The sequence below is a fragment of the Paralichthys olivaceus genome, chromosome 3 (assembly GCF_024713975.1).
Source record: "Paralichthys olivaceus isolate ysfri-2021 chromosome 3, ASM2471397v2, whole genome shotgun sequence".
NCBI classification, from domain to species: Eukaryota; Metazoa; Chordata; class Actinopteri; order Pleuronectiformes; family Paralichthyidae; genus Paralichthys; species Paralichthys olivaceus.
The window spans coordinates 25725935-25746311 of NC_091095.1; the positions used below are offsets into that span (position 1 = coordinate 25725935).

The 20377-nt window shown below is 38.7% G+C and overlaps 1 protein-coding gene across 1 annotated transcript in view; it reads right to left on the reverse strand.

Annotated features, from left to right (window-relative positions):
* Positions 1 to 5489: 5489 nt before the first annotated feature.
* LOC109625360 (neurturin) overlaps positions 5490 to 20377 on the reverse strand; it is a 31240-nt gene continuing 16352 nt past the window's right edge. The window contains exons 2-4 of the mRNA XM_069522599.1: positions 19382 to 19443; positions 16329 to 16500; positions 5490 to 7268 (exon numbers count right to left, since the gene is read on the reverse strand). Of these exons, the coding sequence (XP_069378700.1) occupies positions 6859 to 7268; positions 16329 to 16500; positions 19382 to 19443 (644 nt within the window). The 3' untranslated portion in view covers positions 5490 to 6858. The remainder of the gene's footprint in view (positions 7269 to 16328; positions 16501 to 19381; positions 19444 to 20377) is intronic.

The following is a 20377-nucleotide window of genomic DNA, read 5'->3' on the forward strand; positions in this document are numbered from 1 at the left end:
ATAGTACAGTGAAATAAACTGGATTATAATGTTTAATGCAGCAGTAATTTCACTTGAAGAAGAATTTATCAAGATGGAACACTAACACTAGGTGACTCATTTTGTGATGTGTGGGGTGGGGTCCCTCAAAATGAATCAATGCACAATTGACCAAAGTCAGAAAAAAGTTTTTGAAAAAAGTTTTATTACTAACAATGTACAAAACAGTGGCCAAAGGGATTTTAGAATACACTGAATATATTCAAGATAATACAGTACCATGATGAATATGAAAACTTCTTATATGAGGTTAATAGAAGAATACTGTGCCACTGGGCTGTGATATACTGTACCGATCCTAGTGTAAGAGCACTATAGCAGCCCTTGGTCGTGTCCACTGGCAGTACATTGTCTCTTTAAGTTATGTGTCTATAGAGAAACAGTTGCAATACATTTAATATAACATGTAACCATGACATGATTTAGTTTCCAATAAACACAATAGGGACATTTTATTTTTATTTATATACTTGACTCATAAATTAATTGACTAATTGACTAATGCAGTGATACTGAAAATATCCGTAAAATGTTCACAGTTTTAGTTGTTGTAGTACAAGCTCCACTTGTAGGGACTCAACTGTTATTAAGAAAAAAGCTCCTAGTTAAGGTCAGTGAAAGATCAGTAGTCTAGTTTAATAGAGTAAAAGTTCACAGTGACTTTAGACACAACATGAATGTTCACTGATAATCAACCAAAGCCACCATTGTTGATGAACATTAAGCAGAGTGATAGGACTCACTGACATCTACATCTGATATCACCTCAACCACCTCCTGGAGACACTGCTGCTTTTGATAAATATATTGAAAAGAAAATATTAACTCTGACAAGAATAACGGATTCTGTTTCTCACAAAAAAGAGTTGTATAGAAACATAATTTGTAGGTGACAGAGAAGATTAATATATGGGTCAAGTCTGAACTCTGTCCTTCACAGAACTGTGTGAATATATGTAATACATGTAATACCTGGCTACTTCATTGAGAATACACATCCTCAGACCAAATTGAATACAAATACAGAATAAATAAAATAACTTAAAATTATAAATACTCTTATGTACAGTAAGGCAACATGATGCATAGCATCTAACAGAGAAGTTACATTTTAAATTTAACAGTGACAAAAGGCCTCAGAAACCACTTAACTACACAAGGTGAAAGCACAGACAACCAATATTTCTAAACAGAGAATACTTTTTCATGATGGAGTATCTAAAACCAGAAAATGTCTCACATATCACTTTTGTTTTGGGGAAAGTATACTGGGACTCTTAAAGGAATCCTACATTTTGAGAAACATGCCTGTGGACAGTCAGATGAGCCTGAAACCAATTTCATCTCTGTCTCGGGTGCTTCTCATTTTTCTTTCTCCATGCTCCTCAGCCATCATATCACTTCCCTCATTCAATGTCCCTTTTCTGGAGGTCGGTTTTTATACAAAGCATGAAACAACTTCATCATCATCATACATTTATCTTGGTTATTTTCTCAAATTAACCTGGATAGTAAAATTGTCAGGGAGAGGACGAATCTGTTGTCTTTCAGTTGAAAAAACCTTTTCATTCAAAATGAAAAAATATCTGTGTCGGGTAAAATGCATGAAAAACAAAGCAATTACTATGTATCACTGTGTCACAATTAAAATTAAAAACAGGTTAACAGGACAATGTTTAACCCTCGCTAGTAATGCATTTCATAGTTTTTTGTGAATTTCCCATGCCACATAAAAATCAAAACACAGCACAGAAAACAAAGGGAGGAATTGTACTTCATTTCGGTGTTGCAGTGCTGAGCTGCTCTACTACACAGCACTCTATTTAATTTCCATCAGGTGTTGTAGAAGAGACTCCTCTTTTTGGATTGGACAGTTCCAGGGTTCATTGAAAGTAAGTGACTGAGCTGTTGCTCTGTTGAACTTCTCCCATTAGCTGTTGTTCTTTTAAAATTATTTGGTGCAATTAGTGAGTGCAACTCCATTCTTTTGATTGCTCTGATCCTCTTAGCTCCCATGTCACAGTTCAAACAGAAACTATCAAGTTAGGTGAGACACTCTACTGAGCCGTAGGACAGCATTCACTGAGCATGGACCAGGACATTTAATTTAAGTCTGTATGAAAAAAAATAACAAACAGTACAATTTTCATTTTTACACGCCTGTAAACATTGTTTTTAAAGACACTTTCTCAGGTGACACAAACTGCAAAACAATGCATACATTCAAAGGAAATGCACATATTACATATAAACAGTTACTTTACAGACTGTGGTTTGAATAGTGTGCTCACAGTATTAATAGAAACTAGAATTATTGCACTGTGGTTGTATGTCTCTGCCAACCAGTGCAGTTTCTGTGTACATATTTCTACTTTTTTTTTTCTCTACAAAATGTGCTTTGTAAGGTCACAGTGACCTTAACTTTTTGACCTTTGCCCAACAAATTCTATTGAGGTCATATTTGAATCAAAGTTAATGTTTGTTCCAAATTTGAAGACATTCCCTCTGGCCGATCTTAAGATGTTTAAGAAAAAAATAAACATATTTTGTGAGGCTACCGTGACCTTGACCTTTGGCTACCAAAATCGAATCAGTTCATTTCAAGTACAAGTGAATGTTTGTACCAAATTTGAGGAAATTCTGTCAAGACATTCTTAAGATATCGCGTTCACGGAAATGGGACAGACATACGGACAGATGGACAGATGACCCCAAAACATATTGCCTCCGGCCACCGGCTATCGCTGGTGCGGAGGCATAAAAACAGATTCTTGTCAAACAATTTATCTCAGGTGAAACAGCAGCAAAATTATTATGTTGACAACAAATCACAGAATCTTTGCAAATACACACTTTGGGTCATACGTTGCTGTTTATACCTGGAGACTGAAGACTGATCCAGCTGTGCCATCATTATAAGAAACACGTGTTGTTTTAAATGACAGTTCAGGGGAATCTTTACCTCACATTGTATATAGAAGCGACTGAAAAAAAAATGAGAAGCACCCCTAGTCCAATTCAAACAGGTAACAATACACACACTATACACAATCCAGTGAGTCCAAAGCTGTCTGCTTTACCTACTGTATATGATGTATATTGTCAGCCATGTATATATATATATATGCAACTGTTAGTTGCAACAACAATGCAGCTGTTAGCTGCAACAATGATAACAAACAAGTTTGTAACCAAAAGTATGAGTAGAATTCAGACATGAACTCTACTCATACTTCTTGGCTTTAAGTTAAACCAAAAATAAGTTCTCTTATTCATTTCAAAGAATGCTATTTCTCCTGATACAATGAGCTGCCCCCGTGGCATTTTGTATGGACCTGTATTTGTGATAATTTTGTTAGAAATTGCTTTGATGGTTTCTGTTTTGTTTATAGAACCTCTATTTTCTCCTGTCATAAAAAACATTACATGTAATTAAAAGCAAATGTGCGATCATGTGTGGGCTTGACTGTAAGCATTCTTCGGATAATCTTTAATAACAAAAAACAACGTACAAATTGGAAGTCTTTCAGTGAGACTAATAATGAAACAGAACCTACTTGATAATAAAAATGTGTGGAGGTGCTTTGTTATCCTGGTATTATATGTGGAAACATGCTTTTCAGAGATACACAGTGCCAACACACAAAGTAAAAACAGGCGAGAAATGCTTATCATACATATTTCACACTAGTTTTCAATGCAGCTTGACACAAAAAAGTAGAATGAATACTGGTTAGATGTGCAAGGGCTGGAAACTGCAACTGCCTTTTGTGCTGAATAAAGTATATGTGGTCCACTCACATTACATAAACTTCTTGTAAATATCCATTATACTGCAGCATAACATTTACATCCAGAGCCAGCTTTAAACGCTATGAAACTGATACTACTAATACTACTACTACTACTACTAATAATAATAATAATGATAATAATAATAATATGTAATAACCACAGATACTGTAAATGTCATTAATAATAAACCAGCCCTGCAACCCTAAAATGATAAGGCATTAGATAATGGATACATGTTTCATGGACACATTTGAGACAAGAATTTTAACTGTGTACAAAGACACACAAACACATAAATCTGTGGCCACTGCAAAGAGCTGGCAAAAAAACCAAACAATTGATACTGTTCGGTGGGAAGTGAAGGATAATGTCCTGTTCATTGCACTTGAGCAATAACAATATGCTAAATGTTAGGTTGTTACATAAAAAAATGATGTTGTTATCATGCACAAAAGGCTGTTGCATCATGTGCTCAACATTTTTATTTTACATTTTAATTGTAGGTAGTTTGTTATATTATTAGCTTTTATAAGCTTAGCTTACTTCTCATAACCATGATCTCTACCTCACATTTGCTATACTGGTACAATGCAGTTGGATTGAAAATGAAGATCATTGCATTGGAATGAGTAACTGAATGGTCTAGTACAGTCTTTTTGTGGTAACTGAAGGCAGTTTTCTTCTTCAATTTTACAGAGTTTAGATCATTTCACGCTGTGTGGTATTATGTTATTAGTGACAAAGTTTGCAGTCTATACGCTTCTTGTTTGGGTGATGACATGTGACCACAATACACGTTATCTGCTCTACAACAGTAATACACGAGCACTGGAAAGTTAATCTGGATTTAAAGACATGTGTTGTTAAACTACAGACTGAGTGGTATCATGTCACAGCTGATCTGAAAATAGCCCACAAGGTGAAAAGTCAGTCAGGCAGACGTTTGGCTCATGACTATATTTATGATGGCATCCTACTATAGTCTGTTGACAGAGTTGTAAACAAGCTGCGCTAAAACAAGTTCTCCGTTGGCCAGTACTAAGAAACATGGATGTGGTTAGTGACATACCTTCAGGGTTATACCCTGGGTTTTCAGGGTTACACCAGTGGTTCACATTTTTATCAGGATACATAAATGTGGTAGCTTCACACCTAACCAGGTTTTGTCTGAGATCATGGACCAAGGCATATAAAAGCACTGCCAAGTTTCCAATAAATTATCTTGGAAAATGACATTATGACTAATGTTAGATGAGGGTGGAGCTTGGTGTGCCGACTGTGAGAGGGTCTCTATGGAGGCCAGAATATTCAGCCCCTTTGCTTTTTCTGTTGAGGGTTAAGGACAGAGGATGTTCCACCTTGTGAAGTGGATCTATATATATAAAATAGGGTTTTCTTATGATGCTTTTATATATATATATATGAGTGACCTACAGCAGAAACAAATTGGAGCATTAAAGCTTTTAATTTTCTTTTTTATGTATTTATTTATCCACAATGTGAGGGGCCATCAGGGGCCCCTTTTTTGACAGCCCCAAACATTTCCCTGTTCTGCCACTCTTGACAGTGCCTGTAGCCATTACAAAACGTGCTATGGGTTGACTACTTGGGTTGACTCATCATGTGAACACTTGATGAGACCACGGTTGTTGTACATGGCATTTACACTGAGCATAGGTCAGCTCGAGAACAGCATGTTATATATTCTACAAGGAAAGATTTAAATGTCACCCTCTAAAATAACAAAATACATTCTGAATATAAATTAGTGTGTATGTGTGTTGCTTTGATTTATTTAATTCAACTTTTCAGACCAGATAGTATGTTATTGAGTTGAGCTGCCTTGGAAGGAAAGGTAGAGTTGTATCACATGGTGAAAGCAAATCCTGGTCTTATAAAGACCATTGTATTTACAAAGAAAATATTTCTATAAACATTTAATTTCCTATTAGTGTGTTCACATCATAGTTTTTGGTGTTCAAACAGGTTGATGTGTTTTGGTTTATTTTAGGCTGTCTTTAGATGGATCCATCATAAGAGGGTCACTGGATTAACTTTATGGCAAATAATGGATAAGGGATATATCCTATTAAAAACCAAGCAAGAAAGAGACGTATTTAAAAAATGCAATGATGTGGATGTAATTTTCAAAGACATGATCCTCTGATTAGTCTGACTTATTTTTTCTTTTAGAGACAGTTATTGTATCTAAATTTTCAGCTTTGTTACCTATCAGGCTACAAGCTAGCAGCACAAAATATACATGCAGTCCACAACATGTACATGCAGACCTTTGAAGCTGCATTACAGTTCAAACTATAGAGCCAACATCTTCAATTTTAAATCTATTTTAACATAAATGTATCTACTTGTTGCCAGTACCCTGACTTTCATTTGGACTGTGTTTGGGTTGTTGCAAGCAGCAGTTCAAATGCTAATCTGCCATTACTGTCGATAAACATATTGTTGTTAATTAAAATTAAAATCAATATTATACTAACAAATCACCTAAATGATCAGAAAACTGGTGAGAGCTCCTGTCAAAAATAACAAAGATGTCATTAATTAAATATTATGAATTCTGCTGATACAACTCAAGATGAGTGCTTAGAATTTAAGCAGTAACTTGAGCTTCTATTGCCAAAGAGCTCAAAATCTCAAACATGCCTGAGGGGTGTTGCAACACCTGACAGCCTTAAGCAGGCAGAGTGAAGGACAATAATATGATATACTATAAAATGGAACAGTGCAGAGTTCTCTGCTCTGTGCTTATTGCTGTTGGCATTTATGAAACCTTCCACTGCTCTGCTGGAGGTGGACAGCCAGATAGCCTGCTGGTGCCATCAGACTCTGTCCGGAGGTATCCAAACCACGGCACTGTGGATCCCAACTCAGGCCCTGGCTTCAGACCACATGAACAAGGCGTAGGTCACCCAATGTAGAAACAAGGCCTCACAACATCCTGCTCTTCCACACAAGAGCTTTTGTGAAGTTGTGCATTTGAGATAAACACTCCTCTTGCAGTTAGCCCACACAGCTGCAGTTGGCTGCAGAGAGCCACTTAATTGTCTGCCATGTAGTCTGGGTGTCCATAAAGGACACGGTCTCATAGCGGGTAGGCCGACAGCAGGGGTGACCGCTGACCTTTTTTCCGGAAATGCTCCCATTGTCGAACAGGGTCTTGAGAGCCAGGTCATAGTTCCTGCGGGAGCTGTGGCATGTGCCAACACAGTATTTAAAGAGGATTATCTCATCTGAGTCATAACCAAGGCCAAGATCCCGGACCCGCATCTCCTTCCTCTCCAAATGGCAGTCATGGCTGCTTTTGGTCTTCTTTCGGTTCCTCCTTGATGTTCTGAGAGAGTTTGGTTCACGGGGGGAGCGCCGCCATCTGTCCTTGTGAATTTCCTCTTCCTGCAATAGTGACAATTCTTCTACAAGAAATAGGAAACACACATGCACCTCGACAGTCAGTTATTCAATTCATGCAAATATTATTTGAACATTTCTGAATTCTGTGGTTGTATCATTAAAATATAATACATACACATAAATTGCAGCTTTCACCTCACCCTCCCCTTCCAAAACATGAAACAGACCTGTGGCATCATCTAATCAAACAACTTGTCAATTAGACTCTGTCCCAACTGGACTTTTTAAGGAACTTTCCCCCCTGATTGGCAGTTCCATATTAAAACCGATTAATATGTCTTTGTTAACCGGCTATGTACCACAAGCTTTTAAGGTAGCTGTTATTAAACCTCTGCTTAAAAAGCCTACACTTGATCCAGAGGTTTTAGCTAATTATAGACCCATATCAAACCTGCCCTTCATTTCAAAAATCCTAGAAAAAGCTGTTGCTAACCAGCTGTGTGATTACTGAGATGGTAGCGGTTTGCTGGACAAATTTCAGTCAGGATTTAGAATCCATCACAGCACAGAAACAGTGCTATTGGAAGTCCCTAATGACCTTTTTCTGGCATCAGATGAAGGACTTGTCTCTGTACTCGTCCTGTTGGATCTTAGTGCAGCATTTGACACCATAGATCATAAGATTCTGTTACAGAGACTAGAACAACATATAAGGATCAGAGGAACTGCACTAGACTGGTTTAAATCATATTTATCAGATAGATTTCAATTTGTTAACGTCAACAATGACTCCTTCATGCCCATGCAAGTTATTCATGGAGCTACACAAGGTTCTGTCCTTGGACCGATACTCTTCACATTATATATGCTCCCCTTAGGCAACATCATGAGAAAGCACCACATACACTTCCATTGTTATGCAGACAACACCCAGCTGTACATTTCTATGAAGCATGATGAATCTAATCACTTAGTTCAACTTCATGAATGTCTCAAGAACATCAAGGCCTGGATGAACCAAAACGTCTTACTTCTAGATTCAGACAAAACTGGGGTCGTTGTAATTGGCCCTAAACATCTCAGAGAATCACTGTCCGAACAGATAGTCACCTTGGAGTGTTTCAGTTTGGCCTCCAGCTCCACTGTAAGGAACCTTGGAGTTATGTTTGACCAGGACATGTCATTTGACCCACATATAAAGCAAGTCTCTAGGACAGCTTTCTTCCAACTGCGCAATATTAAGAAAATTTGAAACATCCTGTCTCAGAAGGATGCTGAAAAAATAGTCCACGCATTTGTTACCTCTGGACTAGATTACTGTAATTCTTTATTATCAGGATGTCCCAGGAAATCTGTAAAAAGCCTCCAGTTGGTCCAAAATGCTGCATCACAAGTGCTGACAGGAACTAGAAGGAGAGATCATATTACTCCTGTCTTAGCTTCTCTACATTGGCTCCCTGTAAAATAGAATTCAAGATCCTGCTCCTCACATATAAAGCCCTTGACAATCAAGCCCTTTCATATATCAAAGAGCTCATGACACCATATTATCCAAGTAGATCACTTCGTTCACAAAACACAGGCTCTCTTGTGGTTCCAAGAGTCTGTAAGAGTAGAACAGGAGGTAGAGCATTCAGCTACCAGGCTCCTCTCCTGTGGAACCAGCTCCCACTCTGGGTTCAGGAGGCAGACACTGTCTCAGCATTTAAAGTAAAACTAAAAACCTTCCTCTTTGACAAAGCCTATAGTTAGGGCTGGATCAGGTGAGTCCTGAACCATCCCTTAGTCATGCTGCTATAGGTATAGACTGCTGGGGGAACTCCCATCATGCACTGAGCACTTCTCCACTTCTCTCTTATTGACTGTTATCAATAATAATCATAATCAATAACTTCTTTACACTGTTATTGTTTACATTTTAACTAGTCAGATCTGATACCTAATGGTGCTCAAGTATTCCTGGTCTCTCTCGCCTCTCTCTCCTTCCTCCCCCTCCTCCCCCTCCCCACTATCTCTCTCTCTTCTCTCCCCTCTTTTCCACCCATCTCTCCTCTCCTCCCCATTTTTCTTTGCTCACCCCAACCGGTCGAGGCAGATGAACTCCCACATTTAGCCTGGTTCGAGAGGTTTCTCCTTGTTAGCGAGGGAGATTTTCCTCCACAGTCACCAAAGTGCTGCTCATTGTTGGAACCATTGGGTTTCTCAATATAAATTCAATTTAATGGTCTTGACCTTCTATGTAAAGTGCCTTGAGATAATGTATATTATGATTTAGGCGCTATACAAATAAAATTAAACTGAATTGAATTGGCAGCCTTCCATCATAAAAACTGGAAAGGTGTTTAGTTTGTCTAGTTTTGGGCTACTGTTAAAGTGGCCCACGTAGAGAGTACCTGCTCCTGATGTAAATATAAAGTACTTAAATATAAAGGGCTTATTCTGGGATAAAGAAAACAATGATTCGTACAATTTAGATGATTACACACTAGTGAAAACATCACAAGGATTATTTATATTCAATTTCTGCCAATATCACTTTCACCTAAATCTTACACACTGAACCTTTAAAATGATGCAACATTGTAGATGGGCAGAATCATGTAATAGAGACAGAGGAGAGGAGCTGTTTCATTCCTGTAACATGATCCAAAACTTGTGTAAATCCTCACATGATTGATTGCCCTCCAAATTCAAAAATAAAGATTTCTTCTGTGTGATAGATCTGTCTGACTAGATCTGTCCAGTCAGAAATCATGTTGAATTAAAATCCTATTGAATTTATAGTTCACAATATGACCAACATAACAAAATACATTTATAAATATAATTTTACTGAAAACCCTTCTTGTGGAATATGATCTTCCTTGATATTTTCAACCAAAGTGTAAGAGTAAAGGCTGACCACCTCACAGGGCACTTTATTTTACATCACTTATTTCCTCAAATGCTGTTTCTTACTCCTATGTATTGGGTTGTATTCCACATTCATGGACAACAAGTTAACCAGTCACCCACCAATTGATCAATGTAAATGAGTGAGTGAGATAAAAAAAAATGCTTCTCAGAACTTTGTGAATGACTCCGAAGATTAAAATAATGATTCGTAATGATTAGATAAGACACTTAGTGAACACAGGCCCACAAGTCAAACGTGGCCTTTATGGACTGGTGTACACTGGAAGGTGAAAAACTTCTCACACTTAAGTTTATGTACTGCATTAGAACAGACTTATATAAAGTAGCAGGGGAGGGCATTTGTGATGAAATTGAAAGCAGACATGGGTGTTGGAAATGGGAGTGAAATTCTTAGTTTGAGTAGTGCAAAATGTACTTCCACCGAGGGGCATCATTATCAGCAGGGGAGGAGAGCTGCTGGCTGAGCTCCAACAGGAGCTTGTTGTTTTCTTGGTTGCCAGGAACATTTCAAACAAGAGTTACCCACCACTCTGTGAAGACCTGGCCGAGGTCTGAATGATTTTTTACTTCCTGACCTGGGGGGTGGCTTTTCTCTGAACTTTCTCTAAATGTCTCCAATATGTTCCTTGTGGAATGGTTATTACCACTGTAGAAGGCGTATTTACAGTAGTGTAGGTGCATGTCAGTTCATGCCTTGGTGTTTTACAAAAAGAAAGCTTGTAATCATGTGGGAAAAAAAGATGAGAAAAATGCATAGAAATATTCCCCAGGCAAAGCGCACAGGACCATCTCAGTCAGACTCTACTCAGGTGCATATTCAGCCATGTTAAAACATGCCACATGGATTTGCATTATTTCATGTAATTATACAACTATTTCATGTTACATCTGAGTTGGAATTAGGCAATCATGTCTAACTCCAATAAACACTGTTATTGTGAGAGTGCAGTCACGAGAAAGCCTTTGGGTGATCAAAAACACTATACTGTAAGATTAAAGCATCACACGAACAGGACAAACACAACTTAGGTTTTCCCAACAGCATCATAAAGATATAGTTAGTGACGCCAGCGACTGCTCCTTCCAGCCAATCATGCGATTGCTGTCAAAACTTTAAATCCCTCTCCTCTCTTCCAGTCAGCCGCCATTCATTGAAGCTTGTAAGGCAAATCTTTCACTCACCTTGCTTATTTTCACATCGTTTTTCATCTCCATGTCAGCCTCTGACAATGATTATCTCCGGGAGGTTTCAGACCCCAGCATCGATCTGCTCCAAGAGATCACTTCCAATTCTTCGGGTGGTCAGCGCAGGCGCCTTTGCCTAGCGAACACAATGAATGTCCCACAGGCGACACTGATTTCCTCAATGATGAGCTTCAGCATCGCGGCTTTATGCCAGCTCCAGGCCTGTCTCCTTCTCAGCTATAGGAGCTGGCGGTTCAAGCAAGCTGTTCATTGATTCTACCTGATCGCAGATCCCATCCCGAGCATGATCCAGCGACTCCAGCTGGCTCCCTAGTCGCACATGTTTGCAACCATAAAGCACCAACAAAGCGGTTTCTTACACAGCCCCATGACCGAAGATAAGAAACACATCGTCCCTGTCCCCCGCTCCTGCACCCACTTCAGCTACAAAAAATATTTTGACGACCACTCTGCAGTCCCTGGCCTTCACCATACAGAACATCATCTAACTCTTGTCTAAAAACCCTTGAAAACGACGCAGCCTCTGCTTCATGCCAGTCAGTCAGTTCTGCACCTCCTTGGTGCAACCAGCCAGGCACAGGTTCACTCAGCCGACCCATCTCCGGCTGTATGTGGGCCATACATACCTAAGACTGCTGAAATTTCTGCACAACAGATCAAAAATATTACAAGGCATAGACATTTATGTAGTCAGCCTCATTCTGCCATTCCCGAGTCTGATAAAGCATTACTAAGGGAAAATCATCACTGCCATGTTCAGAGCCGCAGATCCACATCACAATCTATCTCCTGTAATTCCTGCGGCAGCGCCGGGTCACACATCCTTCCTCTGTCCCACAGTGCCATTTAAATTCTCAAACAAGATCCCCTCTCTTTGTCCTCAGTGCAACGACAGGCTGCCAGGTGCATCAATTTAACAAGTTTCCAATCTGAAACCCTGAAACACCTTTTTATTTAAGTTTGGTCCTTTGCTGACCTTTTATTTTGTTCAACACTATAAATCCCTCATTCAATGTGCACTACATTACTCACTGGCTCTGGTTGTTCTAGTAATATAAGCAAATTTTCCATTTCCATATGCACTTTCTTCAGATCTTCACATTTGGTCACCCCCCACACTCATTCACTCTCTTCGTGACCTTGCATGATCTTAGGACCCCATAACTTCTGTTGGCACTTTATATAATTTGGTCCTCTGACCTTGAAGTTCTACATAATACATCCCTCATCGAACATGCAAACTGTTTTAAATTTGGTCTCGGACCATTAAATTCTTTTTGATTGTACCATTTTATGATTTCTGTTGGCATTTAATATAATTTGGTCCTCAGACCTTAATTTTAGTTAAGTTGAATGACCTTTTATTTTAGTTCTGTTTTTGCTGACCTTTTGTTATGTTCTATATTTTAGACCCCAAATCACTCATGCCACATATATTCTGTCTGCAAACACTTTTATTTGGTTCTCTGCTCACCCAGACCTTTATCTCGTATGGCCTCTTGATCACTTGGGCTACAGAAAGACTCTAACAAGAGCTATATCACCTAAATACATTCATCTGATAAATACATATATTTGATACATTTTCTAATTGTTGTCTATTCTTGCTAAGGTATGAATTCTTTATTCTATCATTTCCTGGAATACTACATTTTCTCTTTTCCCTTCTTTTGGGGGGAATTCCTGGACTAAGTTCTGCTTCACCCCCATCTAATCCTGATGACATCATATTACATGTTTATCACAACTGACTTTGATTAGTTAATTTCGATATATATATAAGTGATTAGCTCCATTATGATTTGTGATGTTGTTTCTGACAAGCCACTGGGAGTCACTACATCTACAAAAGTATAATGAAATTATGTAAAATGTAACCAGCTCCCAGGCTTCCCCGCTTGAAAGGGACGTTCACAGACAATTTGGGGGGCAGGGGCTCAAGTGAGAAAAAAAATGTTTTAAAACAAAAAAGTTTCATATTGTAGAACATCTGTGACTTACTTAAGAACTGATTTTATTACCCTCACTCACACTTTGGTATTCACTAGGTTAATCACAAGAGCAGTCAACAACAAAGGAAACAATGATGCAGCTTGATGTATCTCAATGTATCACATCCACAATATCCTATATTACTGCACATGGCTGCTTTTTTGTCAGTTAATATTAGTTAATAAATTCATTCAAATTTGAACTCTCTTTTCATTTAGAAAGTATTTTAAAAAGTATTATAGACTGTTACTGTTATTACAAGTGTGCATTAATTTACAAAATAAGGTATTACTAAATTCCTAAATTAGACAACAACAGTTAGTCTATGACAGCTCTCAAAAGGACAAACTCTGATCATAGCCTTAACTGTATCAAGGTTGCCCCCCCTGCATGTGTGCACATGTATGCTTATCAAAATAAAGAGCTAGGTGTTCTTTTTAACAGATGCATTCTGGATTCTTTAATAAGCATGTATGTTGCTCATACAGAATATAGCATATAAACTTAATTTATTTTCTGTTTTTTTTACATATTAACAAGAAAAAGTTTAATGACTGAAACTGCAAGATTAGAGTGATGCTTGCAGCACACACCTTCAGTCTGATTCATTAGTAATGGTGGGTTATCAGGTTTTTATCTATTTATTTTTAATCCCACTTTGTTTGATAGAGTGACCATTATTCAAAACATGATTTATTTATACAAAAGTGGTACAATAAACAGGCATTTAATCCAGAGCTGTTCATCTTATTTCTCTGCTGGCTGTCTTGAACAGGACTGTGATGCATGACAGAAACCTGCACACCGGAGTCATTATTTTTACCCTGTCATACACAGGGGACCTTGCTCTATTGACCAAGGCCACAATCAGTGTTGAAAACTACCAGGCAAATGTCCACAGGCTATATTAGTCATCAAGGAGAGACATGCTGATATGTTACGGCCTACAGCTTAGATTTATGAAGCTTTTGTTACGCGAATGAGCAGCACAGAAACTGTCTGAGTAATGTTACAATCACAGATGAAAATGGAGAGTTTAAAGGCCAAGGAGCAGGCAGCCAATGTTACAGGGCTCCAGCCACTGGATAAGCTTTACAAAGTTTACCAACATACAGAACAATAAAACACAATAAAATTGACTAGTGAAAATTGAAATTGAATTAACTAATGGTGTAATGGACAATGGTTGATCTGTGATCCATATGGATCGACAAAGTTTTCATAGTGTAGAATAAGTTAGCACTGAGAAATAGAGCAGGAGACAGGATGGCAGTTTAGCGCTCACTTAAATAATGTGCTCTTTTACTAAAGCTCAGGGATACAGCAAACTCATTCAGGCAGAATCCAACATAAAACCTGAACCCAAGAAAAACTTTATAATTCCACACCAACTCACTAAAGTCAACCAACAAGCAGCATGAATAGTAACTACGTAACATGCACCATCTTGACTGGCTTAGAACATGGGAGCTGATAGGCTGACTGGATAGGGTCACTATAATACAGTTTAACTGTAGCTTTGACTTTTTAAAGAAGCCTAATCTTGTGCAACATTTCAATGCAGAGATGCAGTTGAAGGTACAGTGTGAAGAAGTTAGTGATATCTAGTGTTGAAATTGCATGTTGCAGCTGAACACCCCTCACCTCACCCTCCCCTTCCAAACATGAAAAAGAACCTGTGGTAGCTTCAGTTGTCATACAAACTCAAAAGGTGTTTAGTTTGTCCAGTCTGGACTAATGTAAAAAACATGGCAGCTTCCACAGAGAGGACCTCCTCAATGTAAAAATAAAGAATTTAAATATAAAGGCCCCCTTCTAGAGTAAAGAAAACAACAATTCATATAATATAGATAAAACGAACTAGTGAAAACATCATGAGGATAATTTTTTATTAAAATTGTGTCAATAGATCCCTTTCACCTAAATCTTACACACTGAACCTTTAAATCAAAGCAGTTGTGACAGTGAAAGCCATGGCTACTGAAGGAGTGGTAGAATTTAAAAACCTCTTGCATCATTTAAGTCTCATATATTGGAGCATTTTGGCTGCCTGGTTAAATATAATAGGCTTTGTACCACAAGAAAGCCATATGACGATAGCAATACAGCTAGCATGGCCACTAATTTGAAATCTGCTCTTTTGTACAACAGAGCCTGTGAGACTGGCACACAGACAAGAGATTAAAAAGAGAAGTTCTCAGGTAAGAGAACTTAATCGAATGCCACTTGCAGGTACACATATAGCTGCAGCTGAAACTACATGTATAAGGTCTGGCTAACTGCATGGAGGATAGCGTGACATGCAAGAGGGAGAGACAGAGCCAGCATGAGGCAAATAGTGCTGCAGGCAGCTTTACAAGGAATCAACAGAGCCAAGCACTAAGGTAACTATCTCTGAGCAGTTGAGTTGCTTTTGGTTAATTATGAAACTGATCTGAAAAATGGACACCCTGCTCTGACCTGACTTACCTCTAATCAACAGAACAACATTTCAGGAGATCAACAGTTTTAGAGATACTATCATGCCATAAGCAAAGTAAAATGGTAAATGGTTTGTATTTATAAAAAGCTTTTCTAGTCTTGATGACCACTTAAAGTGCTTTACAGTACAGTTTGCCATTCACCCATTCACACACACATTCATACAGTGCATGTAGCACTTTTAGTTCCATGAGGGGGCCATTTGGGGTTTGACAAGGACACTTCGGCATTGCAGATGGGAAAGACTGGGGATTAAACTCCTGAACTTCTGGTTGGAGGACAACCGCTCTACCCCTCAGCCACAGCCCGCCCGAAGTCACTGAGATTTCATTCTTCATCCTGATGTTTGACATGAACTTTGACTGTAACTCTTGACCTTTAACTGCCTGATTTTGTGCACTCCACTGCTCACTGAGTGTGTGTGCCAAACTGACAAGTCCAGACTGAAGTGCCCGAATTTGTTGTTGACCGCCGCAAACAGTGATACTGGACAGCTTGCTGGTGAGATAAGACAGTAAATTACTTACCAAAGGCATCAGGCCAGGGAATGTGGGCAATGCTGTCCTGTCCCAGGTCCTCTCCAGGAGACAAGGAGGGCTGCCCGAGGACACGCTGGATGTCCGACTGAGCCTCTTTACTGTCCTCAGAAAACACATCTTCCACCAGTGTCAGCAACGATGCCACCACCCATAACAACACCTGACAGTATCAAGGAACACACTGTTACTGTGGGGAACAGGCTTTCTGTTTTGTGGGATGCATGTGGACAGGGTTGTATGTTTTTAAGGAGCTCCCAAATTGTAGGATTAAGTGATACTTTTGTGTAGAGGTTTTGTCCAGTGCTGGGCAAACAAGCTTAGAAGTCACCAAGTTGTAATAATATGACACAGAGATGTGCAAATTTGGGAACTACAGCAACATTAAACAACTTCGAGCTCCCAGAAATAACATTTACACTACACAAACAACAATGTTTTGTGTGGAACAAAGCACTTCAAGTGATCATCAAGATTAGAAAAGCACTATATAAATACAAACCATTTATTAACATGAGGTTATCTGATATATAATATGATTTCAGAATTATTAACTTTTTATGGATCTGTTTAATGAAAGATCATGGCCTGTAAAAAGATCACAGTTTGATGAGAAGCATGACACAAAAAACACCAAAGTTCTTTTGTTACCTAAACGTAACCATAGTCTGGAGTCTGGATGTCAAGCTCATTAGAATAACGTTACCCCACAGTGTTGACAGTCCGTCTCACTCCTCATGATGGGGATCATTTCACTCTCAACCAAAAGTAGGTCCTGTCAGGTGGAGCTGCTACCTATGCTGGTATGTCAGGTATGTTACCCCATGTACTAGCTGGAGCAGAAATAGGCAAGTCCAGCGGTTATTTTTAAAACGAATCTGACTACATGTTATAGAATACATGCCCTTAAATGTAATTTGTAAGGTATCCATTAAATTACTTAAGGTCGGTAACATATTCTAATACTTTTGATAAATTCGACATCCTCTCACATTATTTGGGGATTCTTAGATATTTCACTGGAGAGCAGCAAACTTTGACCTGCTGACACCAGTTAAATGAAAACTCATCTTTACAGTCACTCATGCTCAGGGGAATGTTACCATTGTCATGTTTCAGTCTAGATCTCAGTGGTGCCTGACCAATGGCTCCAGGACTTAGCCATCCCTGGAGCCATACCACTAGGACTAAGTATTTGCATTGAACTTAATGATCTACAGTGTTACATACATTGTGGAAAGTGAAAGCTGCCTTGGGTAAGCTGATCCATCCTGTTTCATTGATGGTACCTATGTAGAGGCCCCCTCTCTCTGCAGTCGTATGGGAAACCAACACCTTCCCCTTTTTAATTACTTAATTGACACATGACACTTTCCCACTGGACAGGTAAGGTTAATATTTTAACATCACTTATGAAATGAGTTTCTCTGCAGTGTCTGGCAGGAACTTAAAGCCCAGATCAAATGGGCAGTGTAGTGGGGGTGAAACATATATGCCGACAGTCTGCCAGCATATCCTACTGGCCTACTTTTCCCTCTGATTGTCAGACATCCTTTCATTAAAGAAGGGTAAAGACAGAGTGGAGCTTGTCAGTTGCCAGGTTTAGGCCTGTATCGTGTAAGTAAAACATGAGAGGTTACCTCTGTAGGCAGTTCAGTAGAGTAAAGGTGTATCTGTTCCATAAAACATGTGAGAGGAAGATGACTGAAAATTCAGCTGAAATGATCTCCACTACTCAGGACCTCAACATGAGTAGAGGGGCCCTAACAAAAGCCTGAAATAAAACAATTGCTGAGAGCAATTTTGACATGTTATGTTAATAGCATTAACTTTTACTGCTGGATATTAAGTTTGTATAGAGTAATGTGGATAAACTAATTTGGTACCATGTGAAGCTTTTTTCTCTCTCAATAACACTTAGTGAGACACTAATAATGCTCATAGTCAATTCTTTTGTAACAAAACACAATACATTGATTTAATAATGTCCAATTAACTCTACATTAAGTCTTAACTAAGCATGTGTTTCCTATTCTAAAAAGTAAGGTCTTTATCTTGAAAATAATGCATGTCCACTTAGATTTTATTGAGATCTTTATTAAGTGAGAATGACTGTTCATGTGGTTCTACTACCTTATAAGGCTCACACTGAGCAAAGCATGTTGAAAAAGTAATTATTGTGCTTCCACATTTACTATCAAAAAGCAGTAATTAGAAAATGATCATGGGGAAAACTGTTTGTTAATGATCTTGTGGTTATAGAATGTGGTCACACAGAATACAACATTTAAAAGTGCTCTGTAACCCCAGAGTTAATCCGCAACAATAAGTATGTTATGTGGTGAGTAATTGTAGGTTAAAGGTAGAGTTTGTGATTCTGTCTTTATCTTATTTGTTGAAATCGCCTTCACGTCTCTATAGCTATCAATGATCAAAGTCGTCTGAAGAAAAAAAAATAGGTGGTGTCAGTGGCCCTGACAGGACTGTAATAAACACGGCCAATCATTTAATTTTGACTGAGCGAAATGATGGGCTGTCACTAATGACCTGCCTGCGTGCACCCTCACCCTGCTCCCGCTGTGCATGAAAAGTTGTCGTCCAGCAGTCAGTGCATGTCTTTTGGACGCAGAGCTTTGACGAGAGGGCCAATGGGAAGTGTAGCCTGCACTCGCTATCTTTTCCAGGCTTATTTACCCTAGCTGTAAATTGTTACCACTGTTTCTTTTATCTCTCTCTATATAAAGTTAGGCAACTAATAATATACTGTAGTTGTTAGCTCACTGATAAATGTGTTTCACTTCACTTCATTTCAGACTTACGTATAAGCAGGAGACCTGAGTTCACAGCCTGTCACCTTTTCCTTTTATTCAAAACAGAAGTAAACACCTCTCCTTTAGGATGAGATCTGTGGATACATTGTATGCTCTTACAGAATACAGATAAACTGCACTGGAGGGAAAGTTATGCATAATGAATCTTCACTGATTGCTCCACCTCTGGTCAGCTGGAAAAGAAAAGACTGCTTTGCTGTGATGCACGCTCACCTTCCAGTTCTTCAGGTGATGCTGGGTTGTCGACGCCTCCTGCCTCCACCAGGTTTTGTCATCTGAAAAATACAATAATAATGATAATAATAAAGAAAAGAACTCTTCATTCAGAGGTCTAGATAATCATTCTTTTAAATGCCTTGCAGAATGTTTCCACCACGTGGGAGGAATTCTGGTTTTCTTTCACTTTAATAACAAGGTACATTTGCTTTTGTTAAATCTTCATCAATCAAGAGTTTCAATGGTGATTCATGCTCTGTTTACCACAGCTCCATGGGAACTGAGGGTGAAACCAGGATGTCACTGTGACAGCATTTCAGAGAACCATTTTGTGTTATTATTGTCTGGTCCATCTACATTTAGATGGAATGACTCATCTGAATAAAGAAATCATTTCCCTGTGCATCTAAGCTGTGAAAACTAGCACAAGCTTTTTCAAAAATTCACATAAACAAATGGATGGCTCAAAGGGAGAACAAAAGACATCTAGAGTTACTGCCTGTCGATTGTATACCACTGCCAACCTGTGCAGTTTGAGTCTAAAATGTGAAGTATCACTCTAGGTTGACATGTATGATTATTCATCGAATAATTCCAGAAATCTCTGTCTGTCTGTATGTGGCTCACATATCTTCAGGACAGTTCATCTTACACTTTGCATGTGTATTGTGAAGGGCCTAGCGAAGTGCGAAATGTAATGTGTCAAATGAATGTTGAATAAACAGGCGATCAGTGCTCTGTAGCAGTGGCTACTGGGACTCATCAATGTAAGTAACAATGTCGTTTACAACAACAGTGCATTCATGATAACGGGTATCTTCACAACAACTGATTCTCCAGTGCAGGGTTCTGCGTACTGAGTTGAGCCTCTCTGGATAAACAGATGAACAGCTCTTTGTGCACAGTGAATATTTGCGTCATATTTATATTGTGCATTCACAATTACATGAGGTAACTACGACCTTGACCTCTGACCACCGAAATCTAATCAGT